Here is a 23,817-nt window from a genome sequence, read left to right as displayed (position 1 = left end):
CAAACAGATTCACCAGGCACAGTTTCAATCCAGTCCTCTTAATCTTGATGAAAAGAGTCAAGGGGCATGAAAGGGAAGCAGTGGTTGGGAAGGAAGTGAGACAGGGTTGTAGCCTATCCCCGATGTTATAAAATCTGTATATTGAGCAAGCAGTAACGGAAACAAAAGAAAAATTCAGAATAGGAATTAAAATCCACGGAGAAAAAATAAAAACTTTGAGGTTCGCCGATGACATTGTAATTCTGTCAGAGACAGAAAAGGATCTGGAAGAGCAGCTGAACAGAATGGACAGTGTCTTGAAAGGAGGATATAAAATGAACATCAACAAAACTAATGAGGAGGTATTGAAGAGAATTGGGGAGATGAGAAATTTGTGGCACAATTTGACTAGAAGAAGGGATCGCTTGATAGGACATATTCTGAGGCATCAAGGGATCACCTGTTTAGTATTGGAGGGCAGCGTGGAGGGTAAAAACCTTAGAGGGAGACCAAGAGATGAATACACTAAGCAGATTCAGAAGGATGTAGGTTGCAGTAGGTACTAGGAGATGAAGAAGCTTGCACAGGATAGAGTAGCATGGAGAGCTGCATCAAACCAGTCTCTGGACTGAAGACCACAACAACAACAGCACTATTTATTTGTAAATGAATACAAAAATACTTAAATCCCTCACTGAGTCATGCATTTCATTAGTAAGCACCAGCTGAAATACAGTACCCCTATTCAAACGATGGATAATCCTGGATGGAATATCGATGTTACTTGGTTACACTAATTAAAACATGTAATGTAATGTAAGCAAGTAACATCACATACTTCTGAAGAAGATACGCATAGCAGTATTGAAACCTATGTCAAGTTTAAATAAATAAACTTCTGCAACTGATTGGCCGTTTACTTTATTAATTGAAGTGTACTCACAGTTGCTGTTAACAGCCATGCCCAAGACTGTCATAAGAGCTCCCAAAAAAATTAACGGGGAGGGGCATCTAACATTACAATAACGACTTTATTCCCCCCTCTCGGCTAAGACATACTAGCCAATAAACTGTAGCTTAGCTACGGCCTTCAAACACTGATAATTTATATGGGATGATACTCACATAATTAATATAATATTTCATATTAAGTCTTTAATATTTGTCATTTATGAAACTCAATAAAATTAAATTACAATGCTAGGTCAAAACCATGGAATTCCATGATTTGTCCAGGTAAAATGTAATACCATGACAATTCCAGTTATACACTCTCACTTACCTATGATAGGTGCACCAGTAATGAAGACTTACCTATATTCTACAAGAATTTGTTTGAAATTAAAGGAAAACATTAAAACTGTGCTATACTCTGAGGCATGTCATTTTATAATTTTGCGTTTGACTACCCAAGCTTTAATTATTTGATCGCTGAAATTAAGAGACTAGCTAACAAATGAAAGAAATGGACAACTGTGTCAAATCATTGTAGAGTTGATGCCCAAAACAATATACAACAACTTCAAAGGGTTTAAGATTATTGCAGAAAGGAGACAAATAAATAGATGGATACTTAACAATGTAGGAAAAGATAGATTGCTACTTACCGTAAAGAAGCCATGTTAAGTTGCAGACAGGCGCAATTAATAGAGACTTACACAAAGCTTTTGGCCACAGCCTTCATCAGTAAAAGAGAAAGAGAAACACACGCCACTTGTACACACAAGCAAGCACACCTCATGCAAACGACTGCCAACTCTGGCAGCTCAGCCTCCTACATGGTGTTCCCATTGTTTGATTTCGGATGGATATTACATATTCAAGAATTTACCAGAGCATATTAACTTCTCACGAGGATGTATTTAGTGGAGTTTAAGAGTGAATTAAATAACTTTATGTTGGGGAACTCCTTTTACTGCACTGAATAATATCTATGCAGAGATTTTTGAAACTACTGTTTCCCTACTTTGCAACTCTATTGTAGTACAGTTAAATGAACACTTTCTTTACTTCTTTTCATACCAGGCACACCTCTGTTGGATATTTGGTATATGGTACATGATTCTTCTGAAGTGGAAAAATTTTATTTTCTGAAGAAACAAAGTATGAAATTGAAACAAAAGCCTTTTTTCTTAAAAAGTCTGTCATAAAACTGGTATCAATTTACAAACAAGTTGTTAATACATTGTATTTATTTTACATCTCATGATTACAGAGCAGTAGCTTAAAAAAAGGTGACCACTTGACAGTTTTCAAAATTGTATGCTTAAATCATTTAAGCAAAATATTTTCACATGCACAAAGACTGCTGAGCATTGTAAGAAGAAATTTTCACTTGGAACAACGTCATAATGGGCACTGAAACTACTTCAGTCAGTCGTAACTCCTGTTCAACAAACAAAACATTTATTCGATACAGATGACAATGTGTAAACAGTTGTAACTTTAACCTCTCCAGGTGGAGCAATACTAAAAATGAAATTAAAATTAATGCAAGAGTCCAGAGTGGAATAAAAGTGATGGCAGGACACAGCTCGTCAACTGCATCTGTTTACTGCCACTGTTCAGTGTAGATGAGTCATAGGCAGAAATGCAATCATAAATGCTGCGCCAGTCACCAGTCTAGTCATTCAATAGCTGCTTCTGCAGAAGAAAACTGTGAATTTTCTGAAGCCCTGCCCTGTTTAGGTGCACTCTGTCCGGACGTCTTGTTCCAGAATAAAAACTGTGGACAAAACAAATCTTTAACATTTTGTAGCAGCCTCCATCCATATTTCCTGTTATAAAAATCTACATTAATGTGACAGTAACACGTACACAGCAAGAAACAGATATACAAGTGGAGATTGATAAATTTGTTTCAAGCAGTTGGAAATTATCATACACATAATGAGTGTCGGAAAGTGTATTTTGTGTAACACTTATGTTTAAACATTTAATTGAAGAATTGACGAAATAAAGGTATAGCTGGGACACATTAAATGATCAATATGCACATAAGAATCGAAGTTGCTAATATTTCAGATAATGCCCTTCCTCAGAGATAATTGCTGTGATCAAAAAATATTGTAAACACCACAAATGCCTGCTCTGCTATCAGAAGTAGTGCTGCAAATGTCTGCCACACTGCAGCACATGTAAATAATCATTTAACTCACAAGTGAAGGCCACAACGTTGGGATCACAGATTTACTTCAAACTTTGTACACTTTTGGTAGGCCATTAAAACAACATAATCTGCAAGTAGTAAGGTGCACTACTCTGGCAAGTCTGAGAAAATTGCAAGAGAGTTTTACGCGTCTATTATGTAACGGATGTATCTGGCGTGGGTGCTTTGACATTAGAGTTTATGGTATTCCAGTTGCTACTGTTTCGTACAACGAATGTGTACGAGACGACAGTTTGAGTCCCCTACAAACTTAACTTTTCCAACTGTATTTTTTTTCCACCATTGTTCTTATTATTTAATTTATGTGACTTCTGAGAGGTAATATAATTTAAAAAATCGCTTATATTTACATGAAGTTTCAGCAAATTTCATGATATTTCACTACTTACTATTTTTAATTAAATTCAATTATTAGAACAAACATATATATATAATTATTGACAAGTAAATGAAGAAATGCATAGATTTTTCCTGAAAACATTTGCCTGTCATGATTTGCAAAATCATATATGCAATCTGGGAAGGTACCCGGAACTAATTTTCACCTTGATACTTTGAGCTGCAGGCACAGAGGCAGGCCCCATTTGGCAGTTAACCTGCATAGCAGTGAGACTTTGCTAATGTAGCAAGAACAAATAGTGCAGGAGCAAATTTTTTGAATATCTAAAAATGTACACTTGTACTATGAAAATGAAGGTTTGAGTTGGAATTGAACTATTGTCTCATACACGTTCATCTTACGAAGCACGAATGCTAACCACCTGACCACCATGAACTCTAACGTCCGGCACCTGTCCATAGAGACATCAGTTACTTAAGATATGAGTAAAACTTCTCTTGCTATTTTCTCGGAATTGCGGGAGTAGTGCACCTTACTACTTGTACAGAATGTTGTTTCAGTGGCCTACTAAAGATGTACAAAATTTCATGTAAATCCATGATCCCAATGTTGTGGCCTCCCCCTTGTCAGATATGGTTTGTGTGTTTACCTGTATGAATAAAATTCATCTTCTCCACTCTGCTTGTTGTAGTGATCAAACAACTCGCTCTGGAAGCTACCTACACTTTTGCATTGTATAAAACAATGGAAAACATGGATTTGGTTTTCGTTATGGTGGCACTGCCAAACTCTGAAGAACAGGAGTGTGGTTGGAAGCCATCACCATTTGCCTTTACATACATTATGTAAAAAATTTACGAAACTGGAAGTCCGAGAAAACACACCAACAAAAAAGAAAAGCAATTGGTGATAGAATAACAATTATGATGTATAGATAAAAGTAATTAAATTCACATGCACAAAGATTTGCAGTGGAAAAAGAATGATGAGAAATAAAATTAGAGCAAATGAAACAGTTAACATGATGATTAAAATGACCTGATAAATGAATATACATAAAAAACATTACAATTAAACCAATTCATTGAATAAAAGTAATGGCCAAAGTCATTTTGATAAAGATTTAAAAATAAAATATTTCAAAGCACCTGATGAAATTTGAATTGACACTACTTTGCATGTGTAGACTCTACCTTAGCCTTATTAAAGCTGTAGAGTACGACATGAAAGTCTGAAGCTTTTTTTTAAAATCGATTACTCGCTAACGAGGGCCCATCAGGATGAAAGGGTGCAGGGTGTGATACCTTTGACCTTAACCAGATGGTTTCAAAAAGTTGATCCCACACCTGGGAACTTCTCCTTGTCAGTCAGGAATCCATGCTCACCAAGAGAAATGGATGAACAATGACGTATGTGTGTGGTGCAGGCTTTTTGAAGAATTGTGTAACTGGTCACTATTTTACTGATGTAAGTCTAAATACTCATGATTATTAAAATTTTCTTTACAGATCTACTGCTGCTTTGCAAGTTGTCTCATAGACATAACGTCATTCATGTGGTATCAACATGTCAGATGTCTTGCCCATTCTGCACAGATAATTACACACATTCGTAACAGAACATTTGCAGAGCATTGGATCAATAATTCAGGAAAAACATAATGATCTATATGCTCACCAGATTTATTACCCACTGGGAAATTAGAACGACGTAACTGTGACATCTCCTGAAGATATGGTGGTGGTGGTGGTGGTGGTTAGTGTTTAACGTCCCATCGACAACGAGGTCATTAGAGACGGAGCGCAAGCTCGGTTTAGGGAAGGATTGGGAAGGAAATCGGCCGTGCCCTTTCAAAGGAACCATCCCGGCATTTGCCTGAAACGATTTAGGGAAATCACGGAAAACCTAAATCAGGATGGCTGGAGACGGGATTGAACCGTCGTCCTCCCGAATGCGAGTCCAATGTGCTAACCACTGCGCCACCTTGCTCGGTTCTCCTGAAGATATGAAATACTCTGTAACACAGTCCTACACCGCAGTAAGCCCAGATGAAACTGAACATACTGTATCGTCTGTCAGCAATCGCTTTATACCAAGTAAGAGTTCTCAATGTTGACATTTCGAGCACTCACAGTAATAAACACAGGAAGCATGGAAGCATAACTGAGTTGTGTGTCTGCTTACATATCGTTCAATAGGATAGATGTTTGCGTGATTTCTTCCGATGGCAGGATGGTAGTTAGTGGCACTGTCATCTTGCTACTATTTGATCAAGTTCTGAACATAATGTGTTACTGAAGTCCTCTTCAAAGGCTCTTTCCCTTGCCACAGAAAAAGTATATGAATGTACCCATCAATGGCAAGGGCCACAGAAAAGACAGGTTGCATTGCCACAACAATTTAGCTATCTGTACACACATCAGTTAGCTCTGAGGAAGGGCATTATCCAAAAGCTTAATTACAATTGTAGAAAATTTCAGTCTTACAGTTGTCTTCAAGAATTAAGTTTCCACTCTGCCCGTGTGTGTGTGTGTGTGTGTGTGTGTGTGTGTGTGTGTGTGTGTGTGAAAAAGGGGGGGGGGGATCGAACACACGCACACACTACTTGAAATTTCAGTTTTTTTTTTTTTTTTTTAATGAATGTGTTTCCTGCTCAATGCGTCAACTATATGGTGCGTAGTTACCTTTACTCCTCTTATTAGAACCTCGAGGTTTCAAATAGGTACAATACAGTTGCCTTACGTTATGCATGACTTGGGCTGCATAGTAATTTATCAAGGTTAATACTGTGCAGTGATAAAATTTTTATTTAAAAAGGTTGCTTATGTTCCAAGCAGAGACTGAGTTGAGGAAAGTACATAGTTACCGTACACCAGCACTAAATGCAGTTTATTATAGCATAAGTAAAACTTAAATGTGATCATAGAAGCACTACAGGTATGGCAGATTTTGGATTTTGAGGTTTCTTCTAAATAATTATTTCACAGAAATTTTATTAAAGCACACCATAATAACATTCATGTGACTGTTGAGTGGTAGGCATCTCACTTAAAGGCTGTGAAACAATAATGTTGCGAACAAAGTTTAGCATACGAAAAAGCCAAGTGTGTGTTAGGTGCCACATTTTTTTGTTCCATACCCACTTAAGCTCGAAGAAGACATTTCAATTTTGTGTTTAAAAATGGTGAAAGCTATAAGTAATTTTGGATGTTGTGGAATGTAAGTTGGGAGTAACTGTAGTACCACATACAGAAATTATTCTGCTGTGGAGTCTCTCAGAGTTATGTCCCGAGTCCCCTCATTATTTCTGATTTACGCTAATGATCTGCCTGCAGCTGTGAAATTCGAGTGCACATTTGCTGTTTTCCAATGACACCAGGAATGTGTATGAAAATTTGTCAGCCACAGACACCAACAGCATCTTATACAACAGCCACAGACAGCAACAGCATCTTATACAAAATCTTGAAGTGGTTTGCTTTCAACTCCATTTCAACCAATCGAATTAAGACATATTTCCTGTAGTTACAAAGAGTTTATAGTGTCATGGACCAGTCAGTCGCAAATGCAGCTTGTTTTTGCTTATGTGCACAACATTCTTTATACAATAATACAATTATTTTCTGAAGATTAGTGCTTAATGTCCCATTGACACAGAGGTCATCTGAGACAGAGCACAAGCTCAGAATGATTCAAGGATGGGGAAGGAAATTGGCCGTGCCTTTTCAAAGGAACCACCTGGGCATTTTCTTGGAACGAAATTGTGGAAAACCTAAATCTGTATCGATGAATGCAGATTTCAACTGTCATCCTCATGAATGTGAGTCGGTCTATTATTTTCTGAGGGAACTGTTTTATTCTTCATTGCTAAGTAAAGAGGGATCAAAATCATGTGTACAGAAAGTCCCAAAAATTCATATCACAATTTGTTTAGGCCCACGGTCGGCAACTGATGGACCACCGTCTAGGTCCGTATTGTAGGAGGTCAAAAACCGGACTGCCAAAAATATAAATCACCCAAATTATTTAAAAATTGTTTTTCTGTAACTAACTATGCATTTGAGCATCCCACTTATTTTTTATAGTATTTTACAAGTAAATGCATTACTGATTTGAATTCTTAATGGTTAGTAGGGTAGAGCAAATAGATAGTTGCTACTCTGTGTAGTTAAGAGTGTGCACTGGAGAGCGAGGACAGAAAGGAGGAAGCTGGCACAGGAAGTATGTTACGCTGATCATATAACAAATCTTTACACCCAAAAGCAACACAAGAACTTCATTTAATGAAACAGGAACTTTTATATATTAATCTCTGACTATGGCAACTATGAAACCTCTTTTAATAGCAGCAGTCATATTCATGTTAACACAATTTTTCTGCTCATCACTCTATGAAAGCTTAATGCCAGTTTATGAAACTTTGATGTGAAATGACAATTTTATCTTTTGGAGTGCGGGCAGCACTGATCTGTAATGTGGAAGCAGCTCCTTTGTGGTGCGTCAACATATATTTTGATACGGAAGCAATTCCTTTGCGGTGAGTTGGCATTTGCTTGGATCCTAAAAATCTGCAAAGTCGATAGTTAAAATAGGAAGTTTTTGACTGAGTGGATTGAACGATATTGTCCTACGCTGCCTGACAGGCCTGGAGCTGTTACAGTTTGCCTCATATGCAACAAAATGTTGCTATTGTTAAAAGAGCCAATTTGAAATAACAATACAAAACAGTCCATCAGCAGTTATATAAAAAATTTCCTTTGGGTAATGAAGCTCATCAAGAAAAACTCCAGGCACTTCTAGCTTCTTACGAGCAAAGCACAGCATTAGCAAGTTGCTCTATCAGTGAGCAAGAAAAAACAGCCAAAGCATAGTTGCATGTGTGTTGGACATTTAATAAACACCAGAAGGCATTTTCAGTCAGAGATAGAGAAAAAAAGGTGTGTTACAAGTGGTCACAGCACGTTTTGAAGAGAGAGAGAGAGAGAGAGAGAGAGAGAGAGAGAGAATGTTATTGCCACAATTCAAGATATTCCACTGTTGGCAAGAAGCAATACGAGAAGAATCGAAATTTTAGCTGCTGACAGCAGAAGTGGTTTGCTTGAACTCCTGCAGATCATGCCTTGCTATGCCATACTCTTGATGAATAGTGTGGCATTGCTGATGAAGAACAAACGTCAACTTTAGTGTGATTTTTGTACATTGAAAGGAAGGCATTTAGGGAAGAATTGCTGGCATTATTGCTGTTTAAAGGTAAGACTCGTGGAGAAGATTTAGTCGAGAGTTTGATGACTTCAAGACAAAATCAAACATTAATTACGATAAAGTGGTGTGTCTTTTAACTACGGGGAGCTGAATGACGAACGGCAAAGAAAAACAGCGTGATCAGGTTGATTAATTTTATTAGGGCTCATCCTGCTCTTCAGTACTGACAGTTCAAAGAGTTTCTATCTGAGTGCAGTTTGGGACATCTGACTTACTGCAGCACAATGATGTTTGTTGGCTCAGTCAAGGACAAGTGAACATTTTTGGCAAATAACAGAAATAGTAACTTCTATCTCAGACACCTTGAATACACAAGAAGCAAGGAAGCATCTGGAGTTCCTAGCAAATGAATGCAATATGCTATCTGTGACTTTCCTGAAAGATATTCTGAAACATTTAAATGCACTCAATACCAAGCTAAAAAGAAATGGGAAATTAATACAAGATCTAATACACTGTGTGTCTTTTTTCCATTGCAAGCTGGATGTCTTTGAAAAAGATCCTGCACATCGAGAATTCATTCACTTTCCAACAATTCTAAAATAGAAAAAAAATTCTGAAATAGACATTGCAGTATTTTCAAATTTTATGTTAGATTTTAGGAAGGAATTTGCAGCAAGATTCCAAGACTTTGCAGAGAGAGAGAGAGAGAGAGAGAGAGAGAGAGAGAGAGAGAGAGAGAGAGAGAGATATTGTTGTGATTCTTAAAATCATGGCAGAATGGACTGATGTGGCTGCGAATATGTTCCTCCTTTACTCCTTTGCCTCTATAAAAATTTTCTTAAGTATACAGAATCCACCTAAAATTACTTGCTGATCCCTGGTTTATACGTTTGGTAATAGATACTCCAGCTTCTCAATCCATATTGCTGCTTCTGCATTTTGTCATAAAGAGACGTAAGTCCTATGAAAACAATTCAGCAGTCCACATCCACGAAAGTAGACATGAGTAATGTGAATTAAAATATTTTTTTTCCATTCCACAAACAAATACCACAAGTTCTACTTATAAAATCCCTTTTTATTCTTAATAATGTAGGAGCAATCACACCTGCTATTCTAAATGTGTGTTTTTAACTGCGACATGTTTTTGTCACGTGCTATTTATTAATGTTTGAACAAAAATAGGCTTAACACTTCGTTTTGCTTATTTCATATTCTTGTAAACCATTTCACTTGAGATCTGTGGAAGGCAATAAGCATATTTCTTTTTCTTTGTAAACATTTAATTCATATGCTTGTTTTTCTGACTTTTTAAGTTCTGGAGGATCTCCTCACTATGGATCTATTGAAACGAAAACTACATCAAATATAATCTGTATGAAGATATGGCAGCACTAATATCTGAAATGTTACAAGGGTGTTATAAATAGGCTACTCTGAACAACATATTTATAAATGAGAGCCTATGTATTCATTTAAATGGATGATGGAGTAAACATTAAACAGAATCATCTTTTCATTAGTGATGATCAGATAAGAAGAGGGAAATATTCGCGTCTCCTCATTCATCTAGCAGCTCAATGGGTTTTTGGGGGACAGATATCAGCTTTAAAAAAAATCGCCTCATAATTGGACTCTGAATAAAATACAAATCATCTACAATCAAAATACATATCATCTACATGAAAAAACTCCTTTGAAGAAGGGAAACGTGTGCAGGGCATCACATAACAAACTTAAAAACAGCTGTTTTTGGTGAGAAGAGGTCCTTAATAAGAATGTTCTAAAATTTTATCTTACTTTCCACAGAGCTTACATATTTAAAGAAGAATGAATATCTTTTCAAGATTAAATTGTCAATTTCTACTGCAACATTCTACTTCATTGAGGAATCTGTGTGTGAGAACTTACCAAATAAATGACTTCCTAAACATTCTCACGACTATAATATGTTAATGTTAATATAATAGAGGGAAACATTCCACGTGGGAATGTTAGTATTATTAGTATTAGTATTATTAGTATTATTTAATGTTAATGGATCTGTGGGACACACATTCAATACATAAATATATAAGCAAATAATCTGGACTCCTGTTCATGTTAAATTCCCCGATTTCCAGGCAAGTTTTCCAGAACTTTTTTTCCTGTTACTGTTACCTTACTTTTTTAGTTGCTTTATTCAGTTTTTAAATACACGGAATATTACATTACAAAACACTCATGTAAAAATGATACTAAAATATCAGACCTCTTCAAATAAAGAACAAATAATGACACACACATCTGTAGTCTATGATGTATCCTTAAAAACACAAATTTATCAAAGCATAGAATTAAAGTGTGTACAGAAAATTTTACTTGACAAACTGTTTATCCATCGAATAGCTACAACACAGTGTGAGATTATGAAATCATAATTAGAAAGAAACTTTTATGGCAGAACCCAATATTTAATTACATTTGTCGCTCCAAAATCTCACGCATCATGCTAAATACTTTGATTTTAAGGTGTTATATTTAGACCATGTTATAGTTTCCGTCAATGCCTTTGCAGATAAAACATATTTTCCATGGAATCAAACCTTTTAAACATATGAGACAGCATCAAATCATCAGTTGAAATTGTTTGAATCACAGTGCAAGAATTTAATATGAACAGAAAACCATTCATCAGATTAAAAATCAATAACAAATTTGAAGTTTGTCAAACCTGTGTTATGTCTAAAGTGCTGACACACAATTACATGGAAACTGAACAAAAGTTTTGTCTTTTCATTAGGTGTTACAATATGTGAAAATTCAGCTATTTTCAGCAAAGTAGATGACACTTTCAGTCCTTTCATGTGAAATTCAAACAAATTTTAAGCTGCGAGAAAAACTTCATGTAAAAAATGAGCAGTCAAAGGATTCAGGCATTCTACTCAGGCTTAAATGACAGTGTTCATTTTTACACAGCTGCAGCTTCAATAATTACCAGCAGTCTCCATAATTACCATCTGAGCAGGAGGACCAAGCAAATGGAACAACTACACACAAGTGCTGAAGTAATGGAACAAGACACACAAACAAAAATAATGACAGTACATTTCTTCATCCTTTGTATATACAAGGGTTATCACATATTTTATTAAGTGCAGGCACAGGAAATTTAAAATTTGTACTTGAAGTTAACTTTCAGCAAATACTGAATGTTTACCTGCCCATCATACACAATGCATATGAAAAGTTGTTGATGAAGACAATGAGATTTTTTTTAACAACAATTAACCATTCACATCATTGAAATACATTGCCGGAAATGACAATTCACCTGTGCATTAACAATACTGATTTACTATTATCTCATTTTTAAGTGTTGTCTCGAACCATGTAAGTCATTTCTTCAGAATACATCTTTCTTTCCACAGAGGATTATCTGTCCTGTCCTGTCCTTGGGGAGGGGGGAGGGGCGGGATGGTGGGGGTTTGGGTTGTTTGTGGAAGGAGACCAGACAGCGAGGTCATCGGTCTCATCGGATTAAGGAAGGACGGGGAAGGAAGTCGGCCGTGCCCTTTCAAAGGAACCATCCAGGCATTTGCCTGGAGTGGTTTAGGGTCGGGTTGGGTTGTTTGGGGAAGAAGACCAGACAGTGAGGTCATCGGTCTCATTGAATTAAGGAAGGACGGGGAAGGAAGTCGGCCGTGCTCTTTCAAAGGAACCATCCCGGCATTTGCCTGGAGTGGTTTAGGGTTGGGTTGGGTTGTTTGGGGAAGGAGACCAGACAGCATGGTCATTGGTCTCATCGGATTAAGGAAGGACGGGGAAGGAAGTCGGCCGTGCCCTTTCAAAGCAACCAACCCGGCATTGGCCTGGAGTGATTTAGGGAAATCACGGAAAACCTAAATCAGGATGGCCGGACGCGGGATTGACCCGTCATCCTCCCGAATGCGAGTCCAGTGTCTAAGCACTGCGCCACCTCGCTCGGTGGCCACAGAGGATTATCAGTTGTCACACACCCTCGAGACAGATTAGAAGTTTCTGTTGGGTTAGGAAACAAACCCACACTTTTGCACAGAACTCCAGCTGAATTTGAAAAGTTGAGATAGGTACTGTGTGTGTGTGTGTGTGTGTGTGTGTGTGTGTGTGTGTGTGTTTGGTTGGTGTTTACGGGTGCTAAACAGCGAGGTTTTCAGCGCCCCTAAACATATTATTAAAAGAAACAAATGTGAGAAAAGGTATTAAAATGTTACTGTACATATTAATACAATGGGAAAGAATAGAAGATGCTATGAAAAGAGACTAACACATAAATAAAATGACAAAGGAGCTAAAAGTAAGGTACAGGAAAATGTCACTTGCAGGCCACTTACATAAAATACGGGCGATCCAGTCACCCGGTGAACACACTAAAACCATCTGCCTAAAATCTTGGCAAAAAAATGTTGGACAATTCACAAAACTATAAAACTCAAACCACATTCATTTAATCATTACCTAAAATAGACTGCAGATCCGTCGGCAAATCAGCCGTAGCCTGCTGGTTGAAAAGTAAAATGCAGTGTAATAGTGGTGCACAGTTATCTGTACACTGCAAGTGTCACACTTGGAGGGTTCTCTCACTGGGCCAAGAAGCCACGTGTCTTAGTGCTGTGGCCTATGCAAAGGTGAGCAATGAGAACCTCGTCCCATCAACTCAGCTGGAAGGAGGACCTCTATGGCCTAGTAGCGGGCTTCACAACATGGAGCTTATTGTCAGTCAGTTCCAGCCACTCAACTTCCCACCGAAACAAGACTTTTGAGCGTAACAGCGAGGTCATAGCATGCATGGAGATGGCAGACTGAAATACCTGAGGATCGAGGCACACCTCCTTGGCTGCTAGATCTGCCCTTTCATTTCCCACAATTCCAAGGTGCCCCAGTAACCAGCACAAAGACACCTCCTTCCTCAGTTGTTGTAGGTGGAGGTGGCTATCCTTGATAGTCTGGACTACTTTATCCGCTGGGTATACACATTTCAGAGAGTAAAGGGCACTCAAAGAATCAGAACAGACAAGAAATTTAGCACTTGAACATCTCTTCTACTCCAGTGCCTGCAAGACTGCACACAATTCTGCATCATAGAGAGTAAAGGCTTGAGGCAGTTGGAACTTGAGGACACAATCCAAGGAAACAACAGAGCAGCCAACATAATTCCCTGTTTTGAGTCATCCACAAAAACAGTGACACAGTCAGGGTGCTCAGCTAAAATGTCAGAAAATATCTCAAAAACTGGAGCAGGAGTGCTATCTCTCCTGTACCACACCAAATCTAAAATCACTCTGGGCCTCTCCAGTAAACAGGGTGGCAGATGGTTAAAACCCTGGATCTGGGGTCATACTGGCTCCACACCGAGTGACTACAGCACACGCTGCACGCGGATCCCAAATGGCATTGTGGCTTGTGGATGGTTGGAAAAAATGACCATGAGGAATTGCTGCAGGATGGTAAGTGGTGATTTCCCCGTCTCAGCATAGAGGCTGGGTACGAGACTGGTTCTATATGCACCTGTGGTCAGCTGAATCACATCATGGTAGACAGTGTCAATGATCTGCAAATAAGAGAGCCTCGCTGACTCATACACCGTGCTCCCATAGTTCGGCTGCGAACGCACGAAAGCCCTATAAAACTGGAAAAGACGCACCCTGCCTGCTCCCCAAGACCTGTGACTAAGGCGCTTTAAGATATTCAGTGCCGTCAGGGTTCTGGCTTTCAGATCTCTCAGGGGTGGCAACCAATACAATTTGGAGTAAGAAATGAGGCCCAGAAACCTCTGACACTCTAAATGTCGAATGGTGTCCCCCATATGCACGGCAGGTAAATTACAAATATGACGGGAATGACTAAAATGAACATTCGCGCATGTGTGTGCGCATCTACACACACACACACACACACACACACACACACACACACAGAAAACTGAAAACCCATCTTTGCAGCTCACTCCTCTAACCACCGCACTGTAAGCTGCAACTAGTGTCTCGCTCTTACAACACTGGAAGAGGAACAGAAAACAGCAAAATCATCCATAAGTAAAGAGCACTGTACAGGACTCCTTACCATAGACGTGATACTCTTTATGGCTACGGCAAAGAGGGAAACACTTAAAAACACTGCCCTGAGGGACACCATTCTCTTGCTCAAATAGTTCTGACAGCGTGTCACCAACTCAGGTCCCAAAAAACCGCTGAAACGGGAAAGACCGGATAAAGATGAGGATGTAGCCACAAAACCCCACTGATGCAGTTGTGCTACAATACAGTGTCTCCAAGTAGTATCATATGACTTACTGATATCGAAGAATATGCCGATACAGTGATGGTTACACATGACAGCCTGCTGAATAGCTGCCTCTAGCAGGGTCTGGTTGAAATCTCCGGAAACCCCACAGAGTACCTAAGGTGTTCCCTGGTCTGTAACAACCAGACCAGACAATGGTAAACCATTCACTCCACGGTCTTTCCTACACAGCTCACTGAGGTGACTCTCCGATAACTACTCAGATATGTGCGATCCTATGCTGGTTTGAGGAGAGCTATCAGAATTGCCTCCCTCCACAAGGTGGGGAAGTTGGCTGCCCACCATATGAGATTGAAACATTCTAGGAGGATTTTCTTCAATGCCACTGGCAGATGTCTAAGCATGCAGTGCCATATTTCATCGTGACTGGGTGCAGTGTCACAAGCCTCAGTCAGAGCTGATTAAAGCTCCCATGTGGAGAAAGGGGAATTCTAGGCCTCAGAACTGTGAGACCTGAAGTCAAACTACCACTCTCTCTACAATTGCACGGTAGCGACAAAACGCCAGATCCTGACTTACACTGGCAGTAGTTTTTGCAAAGTGCTCAGCTAATGTCTTTGCAATGTCTCCAGATGCTTTTTGGAGACACCTCTATTTCAGCACTGCTGCTATTGGTAAATGACTGCGTTTACCGGAAATCCTGTGGATGGCTTCCGATAGCTTTGTAGAAGAAGTGGAATGATTAATTGACTTCAGGAATGCTAGCCATTACCTTTTCTTACTCTTCCTAATGACGGGTTGAGCCTTGGCCCTTATTGCAACTAGAAGGGCCCTTACGTTGTCTGCTGTTGGTCGGTGTTGAAAATGTCTAAGAGCCACAAGCCTGATCCAGATTGCTGAACAGCACTCATCTGTCCACCAAGATACAGGTCACCTCCTGAAATGTCCTGAGGACTTTGGGACGGATAGGTCATCAGCACGATGGACCACTCGTGTGATGTGGTCCACCCATTCGTGGATGCTGTCATAGTGTTTGAACACAGCCAGCTGGCTGAAGAGGTCCACTTAGGCCTGCTGACCATACATTTCGGTGGCTGGGTAGGGAGATGCGGAGTAGGCACTGCAATGGAGGTTATTAATGACCTCCCACTGAACAGAGCCTGTGAGGTCGGGAGAGCAGAAAGAAAGGCCAATGGCTGAGAATGACCCCGTAGCACTACAGAAATGAGTGGGATTACCTGTGTTGAGGATGCACAGCTCGTGAGACATCACGAGGCTCTCCAAAACCAGACCTCGAGGGCAAGTAGAGGTCGAGCACCCAAAGACGTGATGGTCACTGAAGTCCCCAGAAGGAGAAATGGGTGTGGGAGTTGTCCTACAACAGCTGTGACAGCCTCAGAGGCTACTGCATCTAGCAGAGGTAAAAACAGCGGGAAAACTGTAATCCTCTGATGGGCATGAATTTCAACAACAAATGCTTGCAGGTCAGTAGCGAGGGGGAGAGCAGAGGAGTGGTGCATATTACTGACAAACATGATGACCCTTCCCTTGGTTCTTTCTGCCCCCACCCCACCCTATGTCATCCTTGTAGTGTAGTGTATAACCCTATAGCACAGGGATGTCTGTATCTTTAAAATGAGTTTCTTGTAAAGCACAAGGGGCATGCCTGTGCTAGGAGTTTCAGTTCCTCCACACGAGTCCTCAACCCATTGATGTTCCACTGCAGTATGAAAGCCATTTTAATGACAAGGGTTTACTCTCGTCTTTCTTCTCAACTCGCTGTGGTGTCGATACGGCAACAGAGGGACTCACTGGTACCCTCAGGAAAACTTCAATATCCATACCAGCGTTGCTATGATCTTCTTCAGATCCATCAAACAACAGCAAGGTCGCACGGTCTAGTGGCTTCGAAGCGGACTGCTTCGGCCATCCGGCCTTTGTCCTCACCTTGGATTTTGGGATTTTTGGCAAGGCTAATGGAACAAACACACTATCGAATCTCATCCGATGTCTGCCATGAGGGTTTTCTGTGTATTCTGGTGTTATGCTCGGTAACATTCAATGCCTACCGATAGGAACCAGCAGCGCAGGCTGGCAGCTACATTTACATTAACAGGTAGATATGCCCTGCTCAACAGGCTTAGTCCAGGTGCTAATACTGACATTCTGGAAATGTTTGTCAAGTCTTTTTGTCTCGGCGTTGACACGAGTACAATATATGTTGGATGACTTTAATTTTGTGAATCATCTTTTCTTCAACATAGACAGGACAATCCCTGCTCCAAACCAGATGCGCCTGTGAGCAATTAACACACCTGGGTGACGCAGTGCACTGCACTGGAAATCCTTTTCGTGTGCTGCACTGCCACATCGGCCACATGTAGCCCGACCATTACAACCCGTAGTGGTGTGACTTAAGTGCTAGCACAGACAGCAGCGCATTGGATTTCGGACATACGGTCTTACCTTAAGGCGGAGAAATCCTGCAACAATACAGTCCGGCAACTTCGGAAGACTGAGTGTCAGAATAAATGATGCCGACTTTCGCAGCTCCCCACCAAACCTTTTCATAACGCTGTGGACGTCAGTCACCCGTGCACATGCCAATTCCTCTTGCAGTTCTTTCGTATCCATATCTGCAATGTCCCAGCAAGTAAAAACACCTTTAACATTATTCAACCTGGTGTGCAGCTTATTGGTGATGGGATATTCGCAAAGCAGCTTGGCATTCAACAGCTTCTGTACTTGGGGAGCCTTCATAATCTCCAGCAGAAGAGTACCATTCTATAGTCTCTTGATAGATCTGAGTTGCCCAACAAGTACCTCAAGTTTTTTATAGATATAAAATGTTGACAGTTTTCTGAAATAACCCTCCACATGTTTCATAACAACAAAAACATTATCCACCACAGGATGTGATGTTACTTTGGTTACTGTCATTGACAGTCGGACGTAATTCAGGTGGACTAACCACACGAGGCTTCTTAGCATTTTGGGTGGTAATACTGCCTAAAAGCCCACCCAAACTGCTGGGAGTAGGAAAACGAGATTTAGGCTTCATGGTGTTCCCATGAGCAGCTAGGGAAGGAAGTCCACCCGGACAGAGCCCCTCTTGCCTGCGTAAGCCTTATGCAACTGAGGTGCTGCAGGTTCCCCAGAGGTTGCCTGCTAATGACTGTTTCAACCCAACAGCCATGCACCTCATTGGCACACAGCACACCTTGAAATTTAGGCCAAGATCCCCATTCCCTGGGACACACAACATTCCACCGCCACACTACAAGGTGATCGCTGAAGCATGCCCGGAGCTTATGGTGACAGGGACCTGGTGGCTCTCAGTGATGTAGGTAATGATGCATGCATGAAAATGCTGTGAAGAAAGAGTTTCATCCACAAAATGGTTGTGAGGCTTCTTCACAACTGATCGAAATGGAGTAACAAATGTTTTGAGGTACATAGCTTGAAATAGTTTTTGGCATCAGTGAGTGTCACACATTTTGTAACTAATTTCTTTATGAACTTTCTTTTCTGTGTGTGGTTAATTTTGGCACATAAGCTGCCTGGCCATTATTGCCCTAAATTAGCATGGATTGTTATGGGCTGTCTTCTATGGTCAAGATTTTGGTACTAAATATTACTAGGGGTTAGTAAAAAATGGACAGAAACTAGAGCGTATAAAATAGGTATTCATTCCTGCTGAGCCTGGAAAACTGAACATCAAAATGTAGACAGAGGCCTTTCCAGTCACCTCCTTTATTACGTTTCATTCTTTGGTAACATCTTCATCCTACCATATAGGATTTATGAACTTTCCAGGAAAGATAATGCATCGGACCAGACAAACATAAAAGAAATATGTTGTATTATATAAAATTAAAGTTCAAAAACTAAGAACATCACTCGGGAACATTTAGTGACTTTTCTCTGGCAAATAATAACACTTTGTATTTTGTCAAACAGACAATTCAAATCAATCAATGAAAACCAGTCAAAACTCCTTTGTGAGAGAAGCGATCTCTTCAGTTCCCCTCAGTACAGTGGCATCTGCATCTACATCTACATCTACATCTACATGGATACTCTGCAAATCACATTTAAGTGTCTGGCAGAGGGTTCATCGAACCACCTTTACAATTCTCTATTATTCCAATCTCACATAGTGCGTGGAAAGAATGAACACCGACATCTTTCCGTAAGAGCTCTGATTTCCCTTATTTTATCTTTGTGATCGTTCCTCCCTACGCAGGTCGGTGTCAACAAAATATTTTCGCATTCAGAGGAGAAAGTTGGTGATTGGAATTTCGTGAGAAGATTCCGTCGCAACGAAAAACACCTTTCTTTTAATGATTTCCAGCCCAAATCCTGTATCATTTCTGTGACAATCTCTCCCATATTTCGCGATAATACAAAACGTGCTGCCTTTCTTTGAACTTTTTCTATGCACTCAGTCAGTCCTATCTGGTAAGGATCCCACACCACACAACAGTATTCTAAAAGAGCACAGACAAGCGTAGTGTAGGCAGTCTCCTTAGTAGGTGTGTTACATTTCCTAAGTGTCCTGCCAATGAAACGCAGTCTTTGGTTAGCCTTCCCCACAAAGTTTTCTATGTGTTTCTTCCAATTTAAGTTGTTCATAATTGTAATACCTAGGTATTTAGTTGAATTTACAGCTTTTAGATTAGATTGATTTATCGTGTAACCGAAGTTTAATGAGTTCCTTTTAGTACTCATGTGGATGACCTCACACTTTTTTTTATTTAGGGTCAACCGCCACTTTTCGCACCATTCAGATATTTTTTCTAAATTGTTTTGCAGTTTGTTTTGATCTTCTGATGACTTTATTAGTCGATAAAAGACAGCGTCATCTGCAAACAACCGAAGATAGCTGCTCAAATTGCCTCCCAAATCGTTTATATAGATAAGGAACAGCAAATGGCCTATAACACTACCTTGGGGAACACCAGAAATCACTTCTGTTTTAGTCGATGACTTTCTGTCAATTACAACGAACTGTGACCTCTCTGACAGGAAATCACAAATCCAGTCACATAACTGAGACGGTATTCCATAAGCATGCAATTTTACTATGAGCCACTTGTGTGGTACACTGTCAAAAGCCTTCCGGAAATCCAGAAATATGGAATTGATAAAATCCTTGTCAAAAGCACTCAGCACTTCATGTGAATGAATAGCTAGTTGTGTTTCACAAGAACGATGTTTACTAAACCCATGTTGACTGTGTGTCAATAGACCGTTTTCTTCGAGGTAATTCATTACGTTCGAACACAATATATGTTCTACAATCCTGCTGCATATCGATGATAACGATATGCGCCTGTAATTTAGTGGATTACTCCTACTACCTTTCTTGAATATTGGTGTGACTTGTGCAACTTTCCAGTCTTTGGGTACGGATCTTTTGTTGAGCGAACGGTTGTATATTATTGTTAAGTATGGAGCTAATGCATCAGCATACTCCGAAAGGAACCTAATTGGTATACAGTCTGAACCAGAAGACTTGCTTTTATTAAGTGATTTAAGTTGCTTCACTACTCTGAGGATATTTACTTCTACGTTACTCATGTTGGCAGCTGTTCTCGATTCGAATTCTGGAACATTTACTTTGTCTCCTTTTGTGAAGGCACTTCCGAAGGCTGTGATTAGTAACTCTGCTTTGGCAGCACTGTCTTCAATTGTATCTCCATTGCCATCGCGCAGAGAAGGCATTAATTGTTTCTTGCCGCTAACATACTTCACATATGACCATAATCGCTTTGGATTTTCTGCCAGGTTTCGAGACAAAGTTTCGTTGTGGAAACTGTTATACACATCTCACATTGAAGTCCGCGTTAAATTTCAAGCTTCTGTAAAAGATCACCAATCTTGGGCATTTTGCGTCTGTTTGAATTTGGCATGTTTGTTTCGTTGTTTCTGCAACAGTGTTTTAACCCGTTTTGTGTACCAAGGAGGATCAGCTTTGTCGTTTGTTAATTTATTTGGTATAAATCTCTCAATTGCTGCTGATACTATTTCTTTGAATTTAAGCCATATCTGGTCTACACTTATATTATTAATTTGGAATGAGTGGAGATTGTCTCTCAGGAAGGTGTCAAGTGAATTTTTATCTGCTTTTTTGAATAGGTATATTTTTTGCTTATTTTTAGAGGATTTGGGGATTACAGTATTCATTCTCGCTACGACAACCCTGTGTTCACTTATCCCTGAATCGGTTTTGATGCTTGTTATTAACTCAGGATTATGTGTTGCTAAGAGGTCAAGTGTGTTTTCACAGCCATTTACTATTCGTATGGGCTCATGAACTAATTGCTCAAGATAATTTTCAGAGAATGTGTTTAGCACAATTTCGGATGATATTTTATGCGTACCTCCGGAATTAAACATGTATTTTCGCCAACATATCCAGGGTAAATTAAAGTCACCACCAACTATTATCGTATGATTTGGGTATGTGTTTGAAATCAAACTCAAGTTTCCTTTGAACCTTTTAGCAACTGTATCATCTGAATTGGGAGGTCAGTAAAAGGATCCAATTATTATTTTATTCTGGTTGCCAACAATGACCTCTGCCCATACTAACTCACAGGAAGTATCTACTTCAATTTCGCGACAAGTTAAACTACATCTAACAGCAACAGAAACACCACCACCAACGGGGTTTAGCCTATCCTTCCAGAACACAGTTAGGTTCTTCGCAAAAATTTTGGCTGAGCTTAGCCAGCTTTCAGTGCCTATAACGATTTGAGCATCAGTGCTTTTTATTAGCGCTTGGAGCTCTGGTACTTTCCCAACACAGCTACGACAATTTACAACTGTTATACCAATGGTTCCTGTATCTACGTTCTTCCTGTGTTCAGCCTATGCCCTTTGTGACTGAAGCTCTTCTTGCGTTTTCCCGAGACCCTCTAACCCAAAAAACCACCCAGTCCACACCACACAGCCCCTACTACCCGTGTAGCCACCTCCTGCGTATAGTGGGACACCTGACCTATTCAGTGGAACCTGAAAGCCAACCACCCTTTGGCGCAAGTCGAGGAATCTGCAGCCTACACGGTCGCAGAACAGTCTGAGCCTCTGATTCAGACCCTCCACTCGGCTCTGTACCAGAGGTCTGCAATCGGTCCTGTCGACTATGCTGCAAATGGTCAACTCTGCTTTCATCTTGCAAGCAAGACTGGCAGCCTTCACCACTTTTGTTAGCTGCTCGAAACCAGAGAGAATCTCTTCTGATCCAAAGTGACACACATCATTGGTACTGACGTGAGCCACCACCTGCAGTTGGCTGCACCCCGCGCTCTTCATGGCATCCAGGAGGACCCTTTCCATATCTGAAATGACTCCACCCGGTATGCACACAGAGTGCACATTGGATTTCCTACTCTTCTTGTCAGCCAAGTTTCTAAGGGGCCCCATAACGCGCCTAACATTGGAGCTCCCAACTACCAATAATCCCACCCTCTGCGATTGCCCAGATCTTGCAGGCTGAGTGGTTTCCCCTGAAACAGGGCAGGCGACAGCAACTGGCTCAGCGACAGTGTCAGCCATAGACAGCACCTAGAACCTGTTTCTCAGACCAACTGGGGAGGCCTTATGTGTGGCCGCCGGGAAAGTCTTTCGCCACCTGCTTCACCCCGGGGCGAACTCCCACTCGACCACAGGTGAGGGGTCAGCCTCAGTGCGAGCAGTAACTGGGTTGGCCACCGGTGAGGACCGATCAGAGGATTCTGACGTGCTGGACGTCTGTTGGATCCCCACGGCTGGCCTACAATAATGGTGCCCATCCACTGCAGCCTCAAGCTGTGTAACTGAAGCCATCACAGCCTGAAGCTGAGAGTGAAGTGTCACCAACTCGGCTCACATCTGCACACAACAATCGCAGTCCCTGTCCGTACTAAACGTCGTCAAAAACTAAACTATGCAGAGAAACGCACTATCGACTCACGCTACGGATATCTACTGTAGAACCTGACGAAAACACACGAACTGTGTGTAATAATACGCAGATATTCAAAAACATAATTACCGAAGCACTCAGGTGAAACTAAATAATTTGACCCTGATTTGGAACTTGAAATATGTCACAAAATCAATTTACTTTCTGACGCAAACAAAAACACGAGAACTGTGGCTATTAGATGTTAAATATAGATGCAGAAACTCAAGAAACTAAACTATTAAAGCACACAGATGATATAATAAAATTCGCTCCTGGTTAGGAACTCATAAATGAAAAATTCGGTTACTTATCTGTTGCTGTGTCTGCCACGGTTGGCTACTGCTGCCTGACTGATTTTCGGTGACTTTTTGGCCTCCAGTTCTTTAACTTGCTGGACAATGGGCCTCTTCTGTTTGGCTCTCTTGGCTTCTTCATTTTATTCACATTGCTTCCGCTTTGAAGCGTCACCATACCGATCTCGAGCATTGTGATAGTCCAGATTCATTCTCTTGTAAACGTCAATCTTTAAGACACCACCAGCTGATTTCAGGCCATCATAAACTTGACACCTTGTCCAATTCTGTGAAGAGAATTTCTGCAAGACATTCAAGATTCTGGCGTTGATAGTTCTTGGGCTGCTATTTATGACAACTGGATCACAGAAGTCTATGAATGTACAAATGCTGTACTTCAAAGGTGGCTTTAGAAGGCTGTTTGAGCAGATTTTGATCAGAAAGTCCTTGCACTCAATCCTGAAAGTTAAAATATCTTTGCAAGAACTTTTACTTTTCTGAGCTCATACCATACAGCATGACCTAAGTTCATGTCTATTGCAGGAATAAGACCAACTTTATTATCAAGTTTTATATCACACACTTATATTGCAACAGATACACACTTCAGCCTTAA

The 23,817-nt window shown here is 40.3% G+C and overlaps 1 protein-coding gene across 2 annotated transcripts in view; it reads right to left on the bottom strand.

Moving 5' to 3' along the window:
* Positions 1 to 2,187: 2,187 nt before the first annotated feature.
* Positions 2,188 to 23,817, bottom strand: part of LOC126210315 (uncharacterized) — a 141,044-nt gene continuing 119,414 nt past the window's right edge. For both annotated transcript variants that reach the window (XM_049939512.1, XM_049939513.1), the window contains one exon: positions 2,188 to 2,704. In XM_049939512.1, the coding sequence (XP_049795469.1) occupies positions 2,602 to 2,704 (103 nt within the window). In that variant the 3' untranslated portion in view covers positions 2,188 to 2,601. The remainder of the gene's footprint in view (positions 2,705 to 23,817) is intronic.

This window comes from Schistocerca nitens, chromosome 10 (assembly GCF_023898315.1).
Source record: "Schistocerca nitens isolate TAMUIC-IGC-003100 chromosome 10, iqSchNite1.1, whole genome shotgun sequence".
Taxonomy (NCBI): domain Eukaryota; kingdom Metazoa; phylum Arthropoda; class Insecta; order Orthoptera; family Acrididae; genus Schistocerca; species Schistocerca nitens.
The sequence above is the reverse complement of the archived record's forward strand: the minus strand, read 5'-3'. Positions and strand labels throughout refer to the sequence as shown.